This window comes from Lissotriton vulgaris, chromosome 10 (assembly GCF_964263255.1).
Source record: "Lissotriton vulgaris chromosome 10, aLisVul1.2, whole genome shotgun sequence".
NCBI lineage: Eukaryota > Metazoa > Chordata > Amphibia > Caudata > Salamandridae > Lissotriton > Lissotriton vulgaris.
In genome coordinates, this window is record NC_141698.1 from 929,713,737 (window position 1) to 929,733,261 (window position 19,525).

Here is a 19,525-nt window from a genome sequence, read left to right on the forward strand (position 1 = left end):
GCAGCATTTCAAAGCTGTTCAGGGCAGCAGTTCAAAGAGGCAATCCTAAAACTTAATAAGCCACAGTGATTAAATCTACCTTCAGAGGCAATCCGCCACACGCTGCAGCACCAACCTGAAAGCCGGCGTTGTGAGGGAGAGGAGAGCCTTCCGACTTCCAACCTTGCAGATGAGCCATATATGCCTTGCTCGGACTGCAAAGAGCCACGCACCTTCAGGAAATATCCGTATGGCTCAGAAAAGAGGCTGTGCATAGGGGAGACCCTGAAGGAGCCTTCAACGAGACGCCGTTTCCCTCCATGTCCAGGTCTGCTCGCTGCAGACTGGTTGCGGGCCGTAGCCTGAAGATTTGGGGCTAGGAGACGTGCTTAGGTGATGAAGGAGATTGTGCAATCACCTAAGTGCGTATACTGGGCTCAACCTTCCTTTTTTAGCAGAGCTTTTACAGATTCAATTTTTTGTTTTATCTGGGATAACCCCTTTTTTAAAGATGAATGCACTTGCTGCTCATCAACCTAGCTACCAAGGATGAGCCAAGCAACCTTGAGCACAACCTATTTACCTCTGTGGACTGGACTGTGAGGCACAGAACAACACATCAAATTTGCATCTTTAAACCGCCACAAAAAGTTAACAGTGGTTTAACAAACAACTAACAATGGTATATCTTGACCCATAGGTACTCGATTGGCAAACGTGTTTCATCTTGCCTGCTAACAAGGAGTAAACCAACCACCATTCACCACCTACTCGCATCAGAATCAATACGCACACACAAAATCATCAATATATTTGCATACTAGTTAGATTCAAGCCAGAATTACGAAATATATAATTTATTTTTTTAACATTGTGCAGGTCATAGTTTACAGTCATTTATTCAAATGTTAAAAGGCACTTAAAACATGAAAAATCTTTAGAAAATACAGATTTTACTTTTGGTAGTGAAAATAGGCAAAATAGCACTTTGCATATCAGCACAGATGCTGTAATTTCATAGAATAGTATCTGTTTACTGCTTGGAAAAAGGGCAATATTTTACATAAACATTGCTTGTTTTCCGCAAAATATTCTTTAAATATATAATGGTTTGAATGAAGCTTTCTAGAGTTCATACTTCACATAACCTGCATGTGCAGTGGTACCGATATAAATATTATCACACCAAAGATGTTAATTTAGAACATAACAGAAGGTGGTCTATTTTGTACCACTAACACTTTAAATACTTCGATGTTTACAGTCACAACAAACAGAAACATAACTGTGTTTAAGCTGCAAACTAAAATAGAAGGTGTTAACATAATATGCAGGGCGCCAAGTAGCACAAACAGTATGATAAATGTTTCTTAGTCACACACTTAATGGATGGATCTAATCCAAGTGATAACACCTACCCTATCTACCTTCTGCTACTGCATTAACACCATTCATGAGTTAGCAAACTATTAGTACTCATTAGGCTCACTTTATGCTGCAAGGAGGTCTCATGAACGCAGTTAAGCAGAATAAGAAAGGCTTTGGAAAGGCATCAAAAGGTCAAGGAATGCAGACAAATGATATGGCTGAAATATAGGCAATAAACTCAATAAAATGCTCGAAGAAAGTAGACATTCTTTAAATAACACTGGGCTGGGGAGGAAATCTATACTTGGATGCCCTTATTTCAGTCATCTGGCTGGACTTGTTCTTAGGTTTCGAAGCTCTTCTACATCAGGAAATGTTTGTCCTTTTTACGTCCATTAACACCAGATTACCGTATTTGCATCAAAATGTAGATAATTGCCTTCAAAAACACAAAAAAGGAGATGATGCCCTTCTCTAACTCTGGGCTTTAGTTTTTTGTTGTCACTGGCTGTTTTCCAGGAGTGGAGGTAGAACGTTGATTAGAGATTCCTATTTTAATGGCCAAAAACTAACCACAGGCAGGGAAAACCTTAGGGAAAAGCAATTTAAAATAGGATTGGTGTGAGCGTCTAGCTTTATGGTGCATGCTGTATCTAGTTTCCAGTGTAATAATGGCCGTCCTATAGTGTGTCAAGTTTAGTTAAATCAATACTCGTCGGGACACTAAAAAAATATACTATTTGTGTTTCCTCTGACAGTCTTGAGAGGTAACCCACCCTGTGCGCTAAATAAATAGATGTTTAATTCGCTGTATTTTCCTAACATAGGCCCCTTGGTGCTTTATACAATGCACATGAATTATCCATATTTTTTGTCTGATCCATGAAAGTTCATTAGTTGACATGTCCTGATCCGCTGGCCTCGCCCTTGGAACGAGCATCATTTTCCTTGATTATTTCTTGAACAATCAAGTGGCTACTCACAGAAGAAAACCGCAGGTACCGCTCTGGTAAGATGTGATTTGGAACTTTCAATATTGTAAGTGTCAGATCAGCAAATGGTTTAAAACAAACAAAGAAAAACAAAACAAAAAAAAACAATGTTTTTTCATTGGGCAAGATAAATAGACTAAGTATGCAAAAATACAAAACCTGTAAGGGTACATAAAAATAAATATCATGGAAATGTCTTCATGTATATTTACACATTCGGGTTAAGTTAACCAGAAATAATTATTTACTGAGACCGATCAATAATGATTATTGCTAGAAATGTCTACGTAGACGAACGGTTAAATTACATTAAGGGTTTGATTTAGAATAGTTACTTAGAAATGTCTTCTGCCTCAGTGGACATCTCTGACACTAGCAGGAAGAAGGATGATCCTGTCAATGTACTGAAAGTGTACAGTTCGTTAAGCGATAGTGAGCCATACAGCGCACTTTCAATTTATTTTTATATTTTCGAAAAGAAAATTACAAAGCTGGATTTTCTTTTTGAAAAAAAAGAAATGGCCTTTACCCCATGGTGTAGGGGCTAATGAAATGCTCTCACTTTCACTTACCGCATTTTCAATGGTGGTAAGCGAAAGTAAAAACCTGCCATATGTTCGCCCACTCTAAATAGGGGGGACACATGGCAAAACCTCGGACAGCCCTTACTCTGTGGGGGGTGTATGTCAATGGCAGGGATGGAGTACTGCTCGCCGCTGATGTGCTGAGGGTCTTCAAATGAGGCAGTTGGACCTTCAGTACAACATACAGGGTAAGGGTACTCTGTCGCCGCTGCAATGAAGCACGCATTCCACCACACTCTAAAACAGGCCCTAAGGCTTTTCAATCAACAACTTCAACAGAAGAACTTTAAAAAAACTGAATAGATTATAAAAGGCAAATATAGATCATTTGGGCTTGCTACAAATAAGAAGTAATAATTAGGCCTGGGCGGAATTGTTTATCCCGCCAGCAGACTCGGGGGGAACTTGGTAATTCCACATTACTCTTGTGACGTGGAATTACAGATAAATTTCACTGGCGAATTAACTACTTTAATCTGCAGGGGTTTTAAAGATGGAAGGACTGCTCATTCTTCCCCCGTGTTTAAAAAGCATTGCATACCTCCTCGGCGGCCTTACATACTCTGCAGTGATTAAAAGTTTTATTCACTGCAGTTTCTAAATGTAGAGGGACTGCTCCCTCTTCCCTCAGTGATTAGAAACCACTATCTCTCAGCACCTTACATACTCTGCTGTGATTAGTACTTTTAAATCAATGAGGAGTAGGTAAGGGCGCTTGAAGGCCACACTATTTTCCTAGGGAAAATTCATGCTTGCATCCATTTTTGAATGTTTTTGTGTGTTATTAGCGCTAAGAAAATAGCGCCAAATGACGAATCCGCCCGCTATTTTTGTTTAGACAGAATGCATTCTTGCATACATTTTTGGATGCGAGAGGGCATTTTGCATTAAGAAAATAGTGCCAAATGCCCAGTTGTGAAATTCCGTGGAATCCAACACCCTTTGTAATAATGCAGACATTAGAAATATGTTCGATCTTGAAAATGGACCCACAGAGGGCCAATAACTTAAAAGCCTTTAAAAAAACGATATAAAAAGCTGAATATGAAATCACCCATTAACAATGTACTCATATATTCCATTGAAGGATAAACAGTTTTGAAATATATGAAATCACCTCGGCTGTATAGTGAACGTTAGTCAAACATTGTTGGAAAGCAAGGTGCAGGCTCCGTGGTGCTCAGTACAGGGAGTGTCAAAGAACATTTGCAATTTCACCAACAACTTCTAGTCAATGGTTTGCAGGTAAACCATGTTGCAGACAATCATTAACTTGGTTGATCAGATATCCCTTCCTCTGAAATCCAACGCTGTTCTTGAAGTCTGACCTTGATGCGCAGCTTCGGTTCATAAAGTTGCATCCATCCAAGAATGCGATTGTTTCTTTTGATCAATCACAGATGCAATATCTTTTAGACAATGCCTTTGGAGTATTTAGATTTATCAGCTGTGTCTTTTTTAAATTGTTTGTTTATATTCTCAAGTAAGACGGGATTGTATCTGTATTTGTATCCATACGGACGGAGGTGGTAAGTGAAGTATTCCAACTCGTACATTTTTGTAGAGTCAACATAGTGGAACGACACTGTCAGATCTGAACAGCAGCCAGCACCCTAAAATGAAAGAGAAATGTTTCAGAAATATATCATAGCAACACTTGTTTTCCGAAGTTTCTAGGAACAAATAAATATATTTGTATTGATGCTGCATCATGAAAAAAGACATTGCTCTCTTCCTATACACTTGTGCAAGTACCATCTTTAACTCCTTTCGCTATTTTGCAAAGCAACACACAGACAAAAAGATCACTATAACAACCACCATATTTATTATTTAGTAATATGTCTCCGAGAAGACAAGCTTACTGGTTTACCAAACCTAAAATTCATCCAGTTTGACAGACATTTCTTCAGAGGAACAAAATGTAACCAAACGTTGCAATTTATATCACAAAGTTTTAAGGGCCTTGATTAAAAGGCTTAATATCTCCAGGCAGTTAACATCAGATATAAGTGCATCAAAATTGGCTTAAATCAAAACCCAATTGTTAATTTGAAGTATTTTTCAAACTATGGAAATTCTCCATAAACTATTCAAAACACACTAGTAATTTGCCGGGCAACACTGACACAGACCTGCGTGAGCTCGGTTGACATGCTTACTCAGTGTAATTGCTGGATGCCCTCTGCTTTCTCAAGGCTATAGCTAAGCTTGTTAACTAGCTGCTCAACTCTTTTGCCCTGCTGCTTTTCTCATCTGTGTTGAAAATGCCTTCCACTGAGACACTGACCCAAAACACCAACATGTTCCCTCTCTTCCTCACCAGATACTGCTGCCAGGCTGGTGATGGGCAGAGTGGATTAGCAGGGTAACAACCACAATCATGGAGGGGCAGGGAGGAGGGGATGGAGTAGTTCAGCCACTGAGCTGGTTGGCATTGCCTTGAACCATATGAAAGAGCTATATGTTAATTGTGCTGCAATGGACTGGGCACCAGCTGAAGCCATCACAAACAATAGGAGCGAGACAGGTAGGGTCCTGCTTTCCTTACCTTCTCTCTTGGTCTACCATCTTCAATTGTGGCTCTCTTCCCTTCATTTTGAGGTCGCTGGGCACTGTGTTGTTGTCCTATGGCTGGGAACTGTCAATAAACGTTAACTCTCTGAGGGGGACCCCGTAGGGATTTTCGTGGGACATGCATTCTACAGTAGGGCCAAGCGCTGAGGCACACTCCCCGCTAGTGTATAATGTGAATGTGGTGCTCCATCTCCAGCATTGTGCACATATTCTTCACTCTACATGTGCCCGTCTAGCAGACAGTCAAGGCCCAATTGCCCGCCACCAGAGGGGACTAATCTGTAGTTGGAGCCCGCTCTTTCAGGTGGCACAGCTGGCGTGGGTGAGTCCCTTTACAGAGCTCATACCCAGTTAAAGACAAACTGCACCACAGCTACTCCATTGTCTACATTACAACCTACAAGTCGAAACGGACAAAGACTTTGTAGGGATCCAGTGTGAAAGTGCCTGTCCTGCAGACGCGGTCATGGCTAGCAGGCCTGTGTGGTAGATAGCAGACCCTTCAAGGTGCCCGTGTACTTGGTTCCCTTGGTCTAGGGACCCCAGATTGGCCTAAGACCCGAGCAGAAAAAGGCCTTGTCTGGCTTCTCCGGAAGGAAACGGATGCTTCAGGAATGAGGAGGAATAAGGGGCTAGATCAACCCAGCAGCCACCAGTGAATGTTCTCACAGGTAAGAGCATGGATTCTCCAATCATGGACTCAACACCACACCCATTAGCAACACTAATAAACTGGACGCTATCCTAAAGGCCATTGGCATGACCAGAACGTCTCTGGAGACCAAAATTGATGCAGTCTTGCACCCATGATTGAGGAATTCCTAACTCAGATACTGATGCCCTCAGTCCAATTGGACTAATGAGGCATGATGGACGCCCCCATAGCAGACTACGAGGTCAGGGAAGCCATACACAGCCTTAATACAGGGGAAACTTTAGGCTTCAATGGCTTCCACCTTAAATTTCTTGGGACCTTATCTGGCGCAACAGCTGTCGCCGAGTGTTGTTGGCTAACCTGCAACTCCGGACACAAAAGGGAGGGCTAAGGACCTCTAATTTCAAGCACCATTACCTATTGCCACATCTGCTATAGGTGAGCCATTGGTTTTTGGGGTGCTCACTGGAGGATACCTGTTCAGGGAAAGGCCAACTACAACCAACACCTGCTAAAATGTTTCCTTGCATGTAGGGAACAATCTCGGCTAATACAGCGAGTCCAGAACTACTTTTGCCGATGCTTGCTCTTTGCTAAACATGTGGTGCCGTATGTGCCTTCCATCCCTCTTTTGGGGTTGTTGAATTATCAGGGTACGTTCACAGTTGGTGACCCGGGCTTTTTGGAAAGCAATGGGTATTACAACACTGGGTGATTTATTCAGGATGGACAACTCCTCACATTGGCTGCAATTCAGCAACAATTCAAAGGTCAATTCTTAGCCCACAACTGAGATTAAAACATGCCAAGAAATCTGAGTTATGACAGCCAAAGAACCTCAAACATTCATTCAAGCACTATTCAAGATCGGTGGGGGGCTGTCGGCTAGTGAGCTGGCTAAATAAATCCTTAGGAGAACATATGCAGATCTTGCTAGAGTCTGCGTTAACACTATCAATGCTACAGCAATTCATCCTCCACGCTGATGATCTATAAATCCCATTTTTCATGACGAGCTCAGCTCGTCATGAGCACACAAGCAGTGTACTGCATGACGAGCTGAGCTCGTCATGAGCATGGAAGGGGTTAAGAATAGGAGAGAGATAGGAAGGGCGCTGCAAGATAAAGAACAGGGCACATATCCTGCATACCCGCACACTGTTTCACGCTCACCAGATTGAAATACATTCAGCTCAATGTTCTTCACAGAGCATATTTGTCCACGGACAAAATTAACAAACTCTACCCAGGACCCAGAGCAACATATTCCCAATGTGAGGATTCCTCAGTAGATCTCCAGCACATGCTTTAAAGCTGCAGTTCCTACCTGGCTATTGGCCTACAGTCCCTGGTTTACTCACTAATATCACAGGCTTGCTCAATCTTCAGAGATGTAAAAATTGATACTTGTATAGCGCACTACTCACCCGCAAGGGTCTCAAGGCGCTTGTACGAATACCGCTGAGGAACCCATCCTGGCTTTCCCTGTGAGGCGTCCACTCCTGGGCACCCCCAAGATGGAGGCCAGGCATCCTTAGCGTTGTGGGGGCCGTTGTGGAGATTAAGCAAGCTATTGCCCAGAGTTGCAGAGTGGGACTCCATGATTGGAATAGGCACCGAGGCGAGAATTATCAGGTCAGTGGAATTTTTTAGTCCAAGACCCTTCGAGGCGGGGAATTGAACCCTGGTCCCGGGCTAGACCTCTGCATCAGGGTCTACCGCTCTAACCATTGAGCCACACTTCTCCACTGAGCTGAGAGGTATGTGCTCTGAGCCACTTCAAGCGAACCAAAAAGAAGAAGCTAACTTTCAGTTTTCTGGACTTGCCGTACTACTATTTAAGGGAGCCATAACCTTAAGATGGAGAGTGCAAGAGTCCCCTCTCCCTGTAGATGGCCTGGCAGCTCACCACTCTGAAGTCGGCTAAGGTCGGGAGCAAAGCCCTGAGACGAGGAAGCCAAGGGCCTTCGCAAATGCCCCGGGGATAATAAGTGGGAGGACATACTTCATAATTTTAAAAGCACTATGAACGACGGTGCTCTACCACTGTAGCTGTCTGTAAGAAAGATGACACCTCTCCTAATGGAGGCTCTTGGGCTTTGTGTAACACTCAGCACTCTCATGCACCCCTGCCTGCACAGATATTTTTTCTCTTTGGTATTATTGCTCCGTTATAATATTTAAACACATTGATTGACTTTGTGATATGAACAAGGCCATGGACAGTACAAATAACCGACAATTAAATACGATAACAGTATGATATACGGAATGCTTTGTGCAGGACTATCTGAATTCTATGACCAAATGCTGTAATAATGCATTTTGTGTCTTGGTTCAAGTTGAAATACTGTGGAAAACGAATCCTAAATCAGAGAAAAGGCAGTTTCCGGGCTGAATAACTTTTGAACACAAACATCACGGTTGGTATATTCCATATAGGCTGCGTTCTTTACATTCTGCATTGTAATGCAGAGTACGGTCAGCTAGTGATCATGAACAGTAATGTAAGAGCTACACTTTTTGGCTAAAGGATTGCAATTCTTACTTTTCTGAAATAGTATTATATACACTTATGCACAGCACTAGGACACCGTTCAATGCATTACTCAAACAGTAGATGTTGAATGCATCTTGGTTACTCATTAAAGGTATAAAGAACTATATAAATGTATGTACAATACAATATCCATTGTTCTTTGTAATCAAGGTTTCTATTGTGTCTGTTGTGTGGACAACAACTGCTATTCTGTGGTTCTACATTTGACTGCATATTTATATATTTGTGACGTTGTCAGAGTGTTTTTCTTAACTAACTGAAAACTATGTCACACAACCAACACACCCCAAAGGCCCATCTCATCTACACCTCTAAACCAGGCTGACCACGTTGCCATCCCACTCTCCCAGCTCAGCATCCTATCAACAAACCAAGGTCAACAGAGAAGATCAAACCTTCCGACTGCGACATAGACAGTCGTTTGGACTCATCTCTCATCAGATCAACTCATAGCGAACACCCTTCTAAAGAACTTTAATACCTTTTTGGAAAATTAGGAGAACATCCACGCTTCGATTAAAACATGGAAGTAAAAGTCTTCAGCACTCTAAAGACACTGAAAACAACAAATGACCCACCCACAGATCGGCAGGCAGGAAAGAAAACGGAGGAAGAGAAAAAGGTATCCACCAGAAAAAAACGTCCTGAAGGAAACCTTTTCTTCTGATAAATGCTGCCACCTGCAGATTCCTCAGAGTTTGAAAAGATCCCCCAAGCAGTACTCAACCAGTAGGTAAGTTAGGAGGACTAGTTAAACTAAAAAGTTATGGAGGACTGAGCACACAAAGTGACATTCCCTCCACACCACTGAATCCAAATTTATTTATGAACCTACTCCATCTTCCAGAGTACACAGTCCTGGTGGAGGGCATATGAACACTTAAGATAATATCTACCACTTCAGGAGGCTGAGAAAACCATTCAGGTATCCCCGCTCAATCTCCAGGCATGAAGGTGAAGGCTTTGGAAGTTTGGGTGCAGCACCTGCTGCTCCGATTGAGAGGAAGTCTACCTTGTGAGGGAGAAGGGGCACACGTTAGTTACAGCAGGCCTGCATACCACACCCATCTCTGCCAGTACAGGACTATTAAGGTGACTATGGCCCTGTCTAGGTGAATCATCAGCATCAGTCCTACCTAACACCAGAAGCACTGCCAGCAGCACCGGGGTGAGAGCCAGGCACAGCGGGTCCGCAGGACTCCAATCCCCAGGCTCCCGCGCACCGCAGTGCCACACTTGCAGCGCCCAGAGGTGCATTAAAGCATCGGTGGACTCCCACAGCGAGGGACGCCCTACCTAACGCTAGAAGCACTGCCAGCAGCACCGGGGTGAGAGCCACACACAGTTGGTCTGCAGGACTCCAATCCCCAGGCTCCCCTGCACCGTATTGCCACACCTGAAGGCGCCCAGAGGCGCATCAAAGCATCGGTGGATTCCCGCAGCGCGGGACGGGCGGGCCTGTCTGCGCCAGTCACAGCCAGGAAGAGACAGGCAGGGCCACCCCCTTTCATCTGAGGATCTGGATCACAGACTAGTGACTGAGTTTGTTGCAGGTACTATTTTGCACTCGACATTACTGCCATTCTTGAGCTCGTTGGTAGTATTGATGTCCTCTTGTTAAGAGTTCAATCCCCTTATATCATACTATATCAGGACCACTTGTAACTCTACCTAAAAAAAAACTACAGGGGCCTAAACTTTGATTTTTAAACTCTGGTGCCCGTTCCGCACTTGGTATCTCAGCTTTTTATACGGACTTTAAATTTTTTATATTACTGCCATTTATTTACACTTTTGCACTTATAGCACAAACATATTGCTCTGTGAGCTTTTATTGTTGATATTGTATTGTTTTATGCCTTAAGTACTGAACTGCTGCACTAGGCACTTTCATCTAGGGTTTGGCATCGATTTGGCATCGATCTTTCTATTTTTGTGTCATTATTTGGACTATATGTTTTTATATCATTGCTGCTAAACAACATATATGCATTTCCGTATTTTTCGCGCTAACACATTACCTGTTGAAATTTTTATAGTTGGATTACTTTTTTCTTCTCTCTGGTACTGTATTGCATTTTGCACTTTGTATATTGCATAAGTCACTTTGTCCCAAACTCGATTTAGTACCCCTGCAGAGACCTATATTAATTTAGTGTCCTCTGAGATAGTCAATATGAGTAGACAGTAGAGAAATCTGGGGAAAAGTGTGGCAGGAACTTTAGATGCCTTTATTCTGAGGGCAGAATCAGCCTCTTGCTCATATCTGGAGCAAGAACTTAGCCCTGGTAAATCTAAAACTACAACTAGAGGGCAGAAGGCCGAACTGAAGTCTACTGGTATCATTGGTCCACCCCCTGTAAAAAGGAAGAAGCGGGGATTAACCAATCTAAATAAATCGACCCCGGGCACTACCAGAAGGAAGACATTAGCAGTGCCGACCATGAATGCTTGTAAAGAGGGTCTCACCACTCAGACGAACCAGTTAATATTGGGGCAACCTATCGACAGAACACAGGAGGTGAATTTCCGGGGCAGGTTAGAAACCATGTTGTCTTCTCTACTAGATCTAATTATTAAAAAAAATTGGTTTTGTTGAAGGTAGGTTGTTAAAATGAGAGGGGCTGGTGGGTCGCAAGCAGTCAGATACAGCTTCAGCTAGCACAAACACTAGTAAAGACCTCATTGGCACCGGGGGGTAAAGGAGTAGGGGTAGGTTCAGTAGAGAGGCTAGAGTGAATAGCGAGGTGGTGGATAAGAGCAGCTCTAAAATCACCAGAACTGATAGGGTGGACACTACAGAAATGTCATGCCAGTTCCCTACTAGGGCAGGATCATCTGTGTCTCACAAGGTAAAGAGGCCAGAGGGAAGGGACATACAGATAGTAAGCCTCCCTATTATTGACCTTCCACCTGAATCCACCCCATATGTAGTGGTTTTTGGGAGTGTCTCCTCCTTCCCCAAAGGCGTTAAGGAAGATTATGGGCAGCTGATGAACAAAGTAAATCACTGGTTTACACATAATACTACCCTAGGTGTTGGCCTGACTAGAAACATACTCATGGCTCGCAAGGTCAGCTGGATAAGGAACATACGCAAAATGGGCTCTGGCGACTGCGTGCTTGTATATTTTGATAACCCACATATTGCTGTCCGTATATTAGCTGGGGATAATGGGCTCTCCCCTTCACAGGGATCTGTCATTAGGGTTTTACCTTTGGGTTACTTCTATAAACCAGGTCCGCCTAGGGACATGATTGAAAAAGTCCCCAGAGTATTTCCCGGAGGTGGGCGGCCAAGTAGACTAGCATTAGGCAACAGCTTAACCCCAGGGTTTACCCACCCCCGGAATTAGACCGGCAGTTCGGCACTGACCTCTTATTAACATCAAACAATCGTTTTGCTGCTTTAACAGGTTTGGAGGATTGTGATTGACTAACCCCTGAGCCGGACCTGGTTGTTCTCACGCAGTCCCCAGGGGAAGCAGCCTCAAGGCCCTTAGATGTTAGTCTTAACAACTTCCTATGCTGGAACATTGCTGGGTTCGCCAACAAGCTCCATGACCCTCTGTGGGTACAATATGTAAGGCAATTTACGGTAATTAGCCTTCAGGAAACATGGTCAGTGGATTGTGACCTATTTCTTGAAGGTTACAATGCTTTCTTTGTCCCGGCTATCCCATTGGTGAGTGGAAGACCAAAGGGCGGTTTAGTTGTGTTTATCTCGGTAGCCATTGACTTCCAGATCCAGGTAATACCAACTACCCATCCTGGAATTTTGGCTTTGTCAGTAAAAAGGGGAGATTCCAGATGGGGGGATTGTTAATTTTTAGAACTCTGTAGCCTATCACACGAGGCTTCTAATATCACCACTTTGGGAATGGTCATAAGACAATCTTTGGGACTCCGTTTACATAACCTCCTGGTTTCCTGGGGATTTTAACATACACCCCTGTGGTAACCCATCATTATCTTGCATTTCCGATCTGGGCTGCCCACGTATGAGGGGCTTTCATTTTGAACATCATTTGCAGGGGGAACTGCTAAATTATATGATGAATGAATTGGATTTGGTGGCCTTGATGTCTTTAACTGACCCACATACTAAGTTCTCAGTGTCAACGTTTAAAGGGCATGGTAGGGGGTCATTTATTGATTTTATCTTAATTTCCTCCTTATTGCTATTCTCCTTCCATGGTTTTGATATCGTGGAGAGTGAATTCAGCGATCATAACCCACTAACAGTTTACATGTCGGGCCCATTAACAGCAAAGTCTGGGGTTGTTTTATCTAGGGGTGCACTGAGACCGACAGATGGCAAGCGAAGACTAAAATGGGCTCAGGTGTCCCCTGTCAAGTTTTGTAAAAATATCTTGTGCCCAAGAAGTACTACTATGTACTATGGAGGGTGCCCCTCCTAATCAGGTTCTTGGTGCATACGAGTTGTTCGTGCAAAAAGTTGGTGACATTTTAGGTTCCCCAGCTAGCAAAAATGCCTCATATGGTCCCAGGTGGTTTGACTCCCACTGCTCTAGAGCAGTACAAAGGTTGAGAGAACCCCTGTCAGTCAAACCGAGAATTCAGTCCAACGTATGTGCTTGTCGAAAGGAATATAAGGCAGCCCTGGTCAAGCAAAAGGATAATTTGAAGGAGGAAGCTTGGAAGGAGCTGATCGACTCAAGCACTCTTAAGAACAGCTCGAGGTTCTGGAGTATTGTGAATAGGCCTCTTTTTGATCAGGAAGGGGGGGCTAGATTCATACATCACAGAGGAGTAGGTAGTTTATTTTAAATCTATGTTTGATTGCCCTCAGGTGCCCCATCCCAAAAAAAGCCAGGATATAAAGGATCCGGTATTAACCTTTGACAGGGCTGAGATCCTGGATGGCATTACAGGTTTATCGATCAATAAAGCACCAGGGCCACACGGGACCCCCCCAGACTTATTTAAGGCAGACCCTCCATTCTGGGCGCCGATATTGGAAACAGTTTTTAATGCAGCGGCAAAGAGTGATTGTCCCAAGTCTTGGGCTTCCTCAACTATTGTCCCTGTTTTTAATAAGGGAAATAGAACCAGTACCCATTGTTATAGACCGATCTCGCTTACAGATTTCGTGGTCAAAGTGGTAGGGCGCATTCTCCTACAAAGATTATCAACAGATGAACGTAAGTTCATGTCGGTTGTCCAGTACGGATTACGGCCGGGACGCTCTACCATTGCTCAGTGTCTTAATTTATCTATGATACTGAGCAAATATACGGTTGCTCGCCCCGGATCTATTTATCTTGCCTTCATGGACTTGTCAAATGCGATTGACAGTGTAAACAGGGACAAACTGTGGCAGTCCATGACGGTAATAGGGGTGGAGACCTGTATTGTTAATTTTCTTGAGGACCTGCATATTTCCACTAAAGCTAATATCAGGTTCTAACAGGATTTACAGGGACCTAGGGACTTTGATATTAAGAGGGGAGTCTGGCAGGGATGGGAGTCTGGCAGGGATGTATCCTGGTGCCTTTTTAATTCAATTTTTATATAAATGAACTAGATAGCGCACTGAGGGCAACAGGAGTTGATTTTCCCTGCATAGGACGGCTGGGCATTCCAGTCCTGCGGCAGCGACGGAAAATCTCAGCAGGATCTGCTGCACTTTGTGTTCTTTTGTAAACTGTATGAATTCCCCCGTAGGCATTTTTTAGTTCCCATTTTACAAAAGATGAATTTTAAACAAGTTAGACCAGCCCTTGTGTATCTCCAATTGTTGAAGGAGGATTGTATCTCTTTTATAGTAGGGTTTTTAAAAGCATCTGTGAAATCAAGGCATTGTATGGATATGTAGAGTGTTTTAAGATGATTTACTGTGCGGTACTGGACCTTTTCTTTTAAATTGTGTCACTACCTTACTGTTTTTATGTATTGTATCTGTGTAACTTTTATGTTTTTTTTAAACAAAAACACAATAAAGTTTATTGACAGACTGAGTATAGTAAAAAATGCATGGTGAAGTGGATAGCTTCACCTCAAACGAAACAGGTCCCTTAAAGGTACAGGAAACAGATCCTGGAGGTCACAGAATTGAGACAGAATTGAGGGTAATGAGCATTGTTTCAAGCTGCAAAAGGATCCTCCTGTAGTGTGCCCCAAAGAGCGAAGATATATTGTACCAACTCTCTGGTGGAGACGCCAATTACAGCTAGAAAGATATCACTGGCATCTGTCAGTCCCGACATTCTTAACATGGGCTAAAAATGGTTGGCAAACACTTAGATATGGTGTTTCTGAATTAGGGACCAGTCTCCTATTGCTTATTGGAAGATAAGGTGCAACACAACTCTTCCCTGCGTGTTGACATACTGGATCAAAGTTGTGTTATCTATCAAGGTCGGGACAGACTGGAAGGTAAGTCTTCAGCACAGGCCACATTGATATCAGCTCTAGCAGACTGAAGTGCAATATCCTCTCTTCTGAAGACCAGAGGCCTCTGATCTCCAGTTTCCCCAGGTGCGCTCTCCACACTATAGTGGACGCGTCCATTACCTCTGCTATCCGCTGAAGAAGGGTAGAAGGACATCCCTTCAGCTAGGTTCTTCTCCACAATCAATCAAATTAAACCAATTGCAGTGTCCCCCAAGATCACCACAACATGTGATAGATCTCCATCGTGTCAAAATCGTTGTTTGCAGAGGCACCAATTGAGAACCCTTATGTGCCAGTGTGCGTGGATAACTAAGAGGTTACTAGCAGACCTAACCAGCTTAAGACCATCAGGACTGGACCATGTGCTCTGCCCCGAAACATTTGATCACAACTTGAATATACTTTATCGTCTGAGGAGGGGTGAATGCTCAACTCGCTGCAGTGTTCAGTACTGCCTCTATGAATACGATGAGCTGAGAGGGCTTCAGTTAAGACATTGTTGATAGAAAAGTCCAGATCAGCAAAGCTGCTGTGGTATGTGATGTGTGATGTGTGATAGTATCACTGGAGACTTGGACTTGAGGATCAGATCGTCCAAAGATGGAAATGCTGGGATTCCCAAATGTATTGTTGCATAATCTAGGGTTCTAACATAGTTCTACAAGATTTGCCTTTCCCACCCACAGGTGCTCAAACTTGGTTCAGTGCACCAAAGTTTGAGCATAAAATTCCAGGTTATTGTAGCCCCAAACAATCCCACTTGATATTCTTGTCCGTGCTTCCTGGGTTACTAACAGCCCCGTAAAGAGGTCAGGGTCGCAATGGTAATTCAAACTCAATACCACACACAAGCACTGCAATAAAGGAAAGACACTATATATTTAAAAGTCTCATCCTGTTGCTTAGTACAAGTCATTAACAGCGAGAATAATATGGACATTTCTAACATGCGCCACACTATGAAGGCATGGAGTAGCTAACTTGTCTCTAGAGTTTCTTGGAAACCAATGCACTGCATAGCTGTTCGCAGAGGAAAAGCTATGGTTATCAGACTTCAGCCAGGAGAGAGTGTTCCCTCGGACGGAAAGCACACATCAGCTGGGCTCCGTTCATCTTCTCTCTGCATTGGCTTTCATCATAGGAATGGATACTGCGACATTCTGGCAAGACCTCTTGCGATAATTTGGGGCGAAGAGCTCTCTCCCTCACCCTCAGTGGTCAATTCATGGGTTTTTTGTAGGGTGGACCACAGACTTTTACCCTACTCTGGTGGGGACTGTATACTTAGTCCAAGACATAACCGGTGTGAACCAGCATGACAAAAATACGTCAATTCAGATTGCATGTTTATTTTGCACATTCACTGTCATACCTTGAAATTATCGTATCAGGGAACACATAGCAGACTTGTGTCATCTTCGGTGTTAGCAAAGTAATTTTTTGTGTACACTGACACTTTCATGAGTTCTGTGAAATGTAATGACATGCGGCATATGGGCCAAAGGCAGACAGGGTGACTTAACAAGTTCAAAATGGAGTCTGGCTTTGGGATCTTTACAACTGTTTGAGATAAGCCATCAATTTCCGCGATCCAATCTTTAAGTCTAGGGGGTCTTTTGCTTCCCCATCTTATCACTATGCGCCTCTTAGCAAGCAGTAGTGCAACTGACAAGAATTTCCTACGTCTAGCATATTTAAGTTTCCTGACTCCTAAAACGCACACCAAGGGGGTGTTAGGAATCTGTTCCAGTAACATTTCAGTTAGTGTGTTAGTGACATCATTCCAAAATAACTGCAGTTGTGGACATGACCATGGCATGTGCAAAAAGTCAGCGCTCGGTGCATTACACCTCTGGCAGATATCTGTCTCTCTAAGGCCTAGTCTGTGTAGCTTAGCCGGCGTGTAGTATAGTTGATGAAGGAATTTGAAATGAATAATGTGCAGGTTGCAGTTTGACGTGAGGAGCGTGAGTTGTGTGCAGCTGTATTGCCAGTCATGTTTGTCTATTGTCTCACCCAGTGCTGTTTCCCATCTACCTACTGCTGCATTAGACTTCTCAGCCTGCTCCTCTTGGGCCGCGTAGTATAGGCGTGTCATCAAGTTTTTTCGGGTAGAAGCCGATAACAGTATTTGTAATGTGTTCAATTGCATGTGTTTGTCTGGAAAAGTAGTGTACAGTGACCTGATTGCCGTGCGTAATCGTAAGTAAGCAAATTTCTTCAGGGGGAGATGATGGGCACATAGTCAGGAATCTGTCCATTTAATGAATTTATTATGTGGGAATATATGTCCCATAGTATTCAGCCCAATCTCCACCAGCAATGTGTGTATTTTCTTTCCTTGCGTTACCGTAAGCTTAGGGTGTCTCGCCGTGGGCAACGCCCGTGCATATACCGGTAGCTTATGTGCTCTATGTGCCAACTCATGCCACGCCCTAGAAGTGCATTGAGCTGTGTGTATCTTTTCTGACGGTGTATACTTGATCGGGTCGGCTATAAGTGCAATAAATGGCATAGGATATACGCTATCTTTTTCCACCGCAATGTGTGGGATGTATGCATGGGGTTTCATCCAGTAGTGTGCATGTTGCACCTGTGTGCAGAGAAAGTATAAGTGGAAGTCTGGCGCCCCAAATCCTCCTAGATGGTACGGTTATGTTAGGACCTTCCAACTAGTCCTGGCCTGTTTACCTGTCCAAGTCAGTTGTTGCAAAATAGAGCGTAGTCTGACAAAAAAGGCTGTGGTTAACCATATTGGTATATTCCAAAAAAGGTATAGGGCTATTCTGTCCACCATAGAGAGAGGCATTTTAATCCATTTATCAACCTTCTCTTCTGGTCTCACCGGCGCCTTGCAATAGTTCTTTCGGACGACTAGTTCTGGATCATGATGAATCCAGATCCCTAAATATTTGACTGGGTCTTCCAGATCCGGTTCCGATGTGCCGGCAGTGAGAGGTATCACAATCTATTTATCCCAGTTTATTCGGAGGCCTACATATTGCTCATATCTGACATATTCTCTAATGAGTGGGTTTAGGTTCCTATCAGGGTGCGTGGTATAAATGACCATATCATCAGCATATAACGCAATTCCAACGGGCCAGAGGTCGAATTGTAAGGCAGATTCAGAGGGTGCTTCTGCCTAATTTTACAGGCCAGTGGTTCTAGGATTAAGGCAAAGAGCATTGGTGACAAGAGGCAGCCCTATCTGGTACCTCGCATAATCTCTATTGGGCTGGATGTGTACCTGTTTCTTCTGACCCGTGCTCTAAGCGCAGCATATAGTAGTGATATCCATTTTAGAAATGGCCCTGGAACCCCATTGTACGAAGAGTGACAAACATGAAGTCCCACTCCACCGAGTCAAATGCCTTGGCGGCGTCTAAGGGAGCCGCAGCTAATGGCATGTCCAGATCTATGTGGTGGTATAGCGCAAAAATGGTACGGATGAACAAGTTACTTACCTTCGGTAACGATATATCTGTAAGAAACCGTAGTTAGTATTAGATTCCTTATCTTAGAATATCCCCAGGCGTCAGTCTGGATCCGGAAACTTTTGCGTAGCAGTACCCCTGCGCGTCGGTAGGGGTCGTCTGCAGGCGTCCCCTGCGGCTCCGCGTCCGTCGTCGGCGTCTTGCGCCGTGATGACGTCGCTGGAGTATATAGACGCCGCCTCCGCGCGCTGACGTCAGTTCTTTGCACACAGCTTTTCCACGCCAGAACACGCAGAGCCATGCGAGAACCAACACTGGTGCCATTTGAAACTAGGGCCCTGAAAGGGATGTCCTTAACCCTAGGTATCAGTTCGCAGAATGGGGAGGATGGGTGGGGCGGTAAGGAATCTAATACTAACTACTGTTTCTTACAGATATATCGTTACCGAAGGTAAGTAACTTGTTCATCTGAAAGAAACAGGTTAGTATTAGATTCCTTACCTTAGAATAGATACCCCAGCAATACCAACCCCGGTGGTGGGTCTGCGAACCAATACAATCCTACACCAGAAAGTCCTGGAGGACAGAACGGCCAAAGAAGTCATCCCTCCGGACTTGACTGTCCAGGCAGTAGTGCCTCGCAAAGGTGTGCAGCAAGGCCCACGTAGCCGCCTGGCAAATGTCCTGCAAGGGGACTCCCCGGCCCAGGGCAGTAGTAGCCGCCGTGGCCCGAGTGGAATGGGCCCTCAGCCCAACAGGAGGCTCCTTCCGAGCCAAAGAGTAGCACGCTTTGAGGCACAGAACGACCCACCGAGAGATGGTCCGTTTATGTACCGCCCGTCCCTGCTTCGCACCCACGTAGCCAACAAACAGTTGGTCATCCACCCGGAACTGGCGTGTGCGATCCATATAAAATGAGAGCGCACGTTTTGGGTCCAGACGATGGAGCCGCTCTT

At 44.0% G+C, this 19,525-nt stretch overlaps 1 protein-coding gene across 1 annotated transcript in view; it reads right to left on the reverse strand.

The window, feature by feature from the left end:
- Positions 1–820: 820 nt before the first annotated feature.
- C1GALT1 (core 1 synthase, glycoprotein-N-acetylgalactosamine 3-beta-galactosyltransferase 1) overlaps positions 821–19,525 on the reverse strand; it is a 119,287-nt gene continuing 100,582 nt past the window's right edge. Inside the window, exon 5 of the mRNA XM_086941925.1 lies at positions 821–4,536. Within this exon, the coding sequence (XP_086798051.1) occupies positions 4,336–4,536 (201 nt within the window). The 3' untranslated portion in view covers positions 821–4,335. The remainder of the gene's footprint in view (positions 4,537–19,525) is intronic.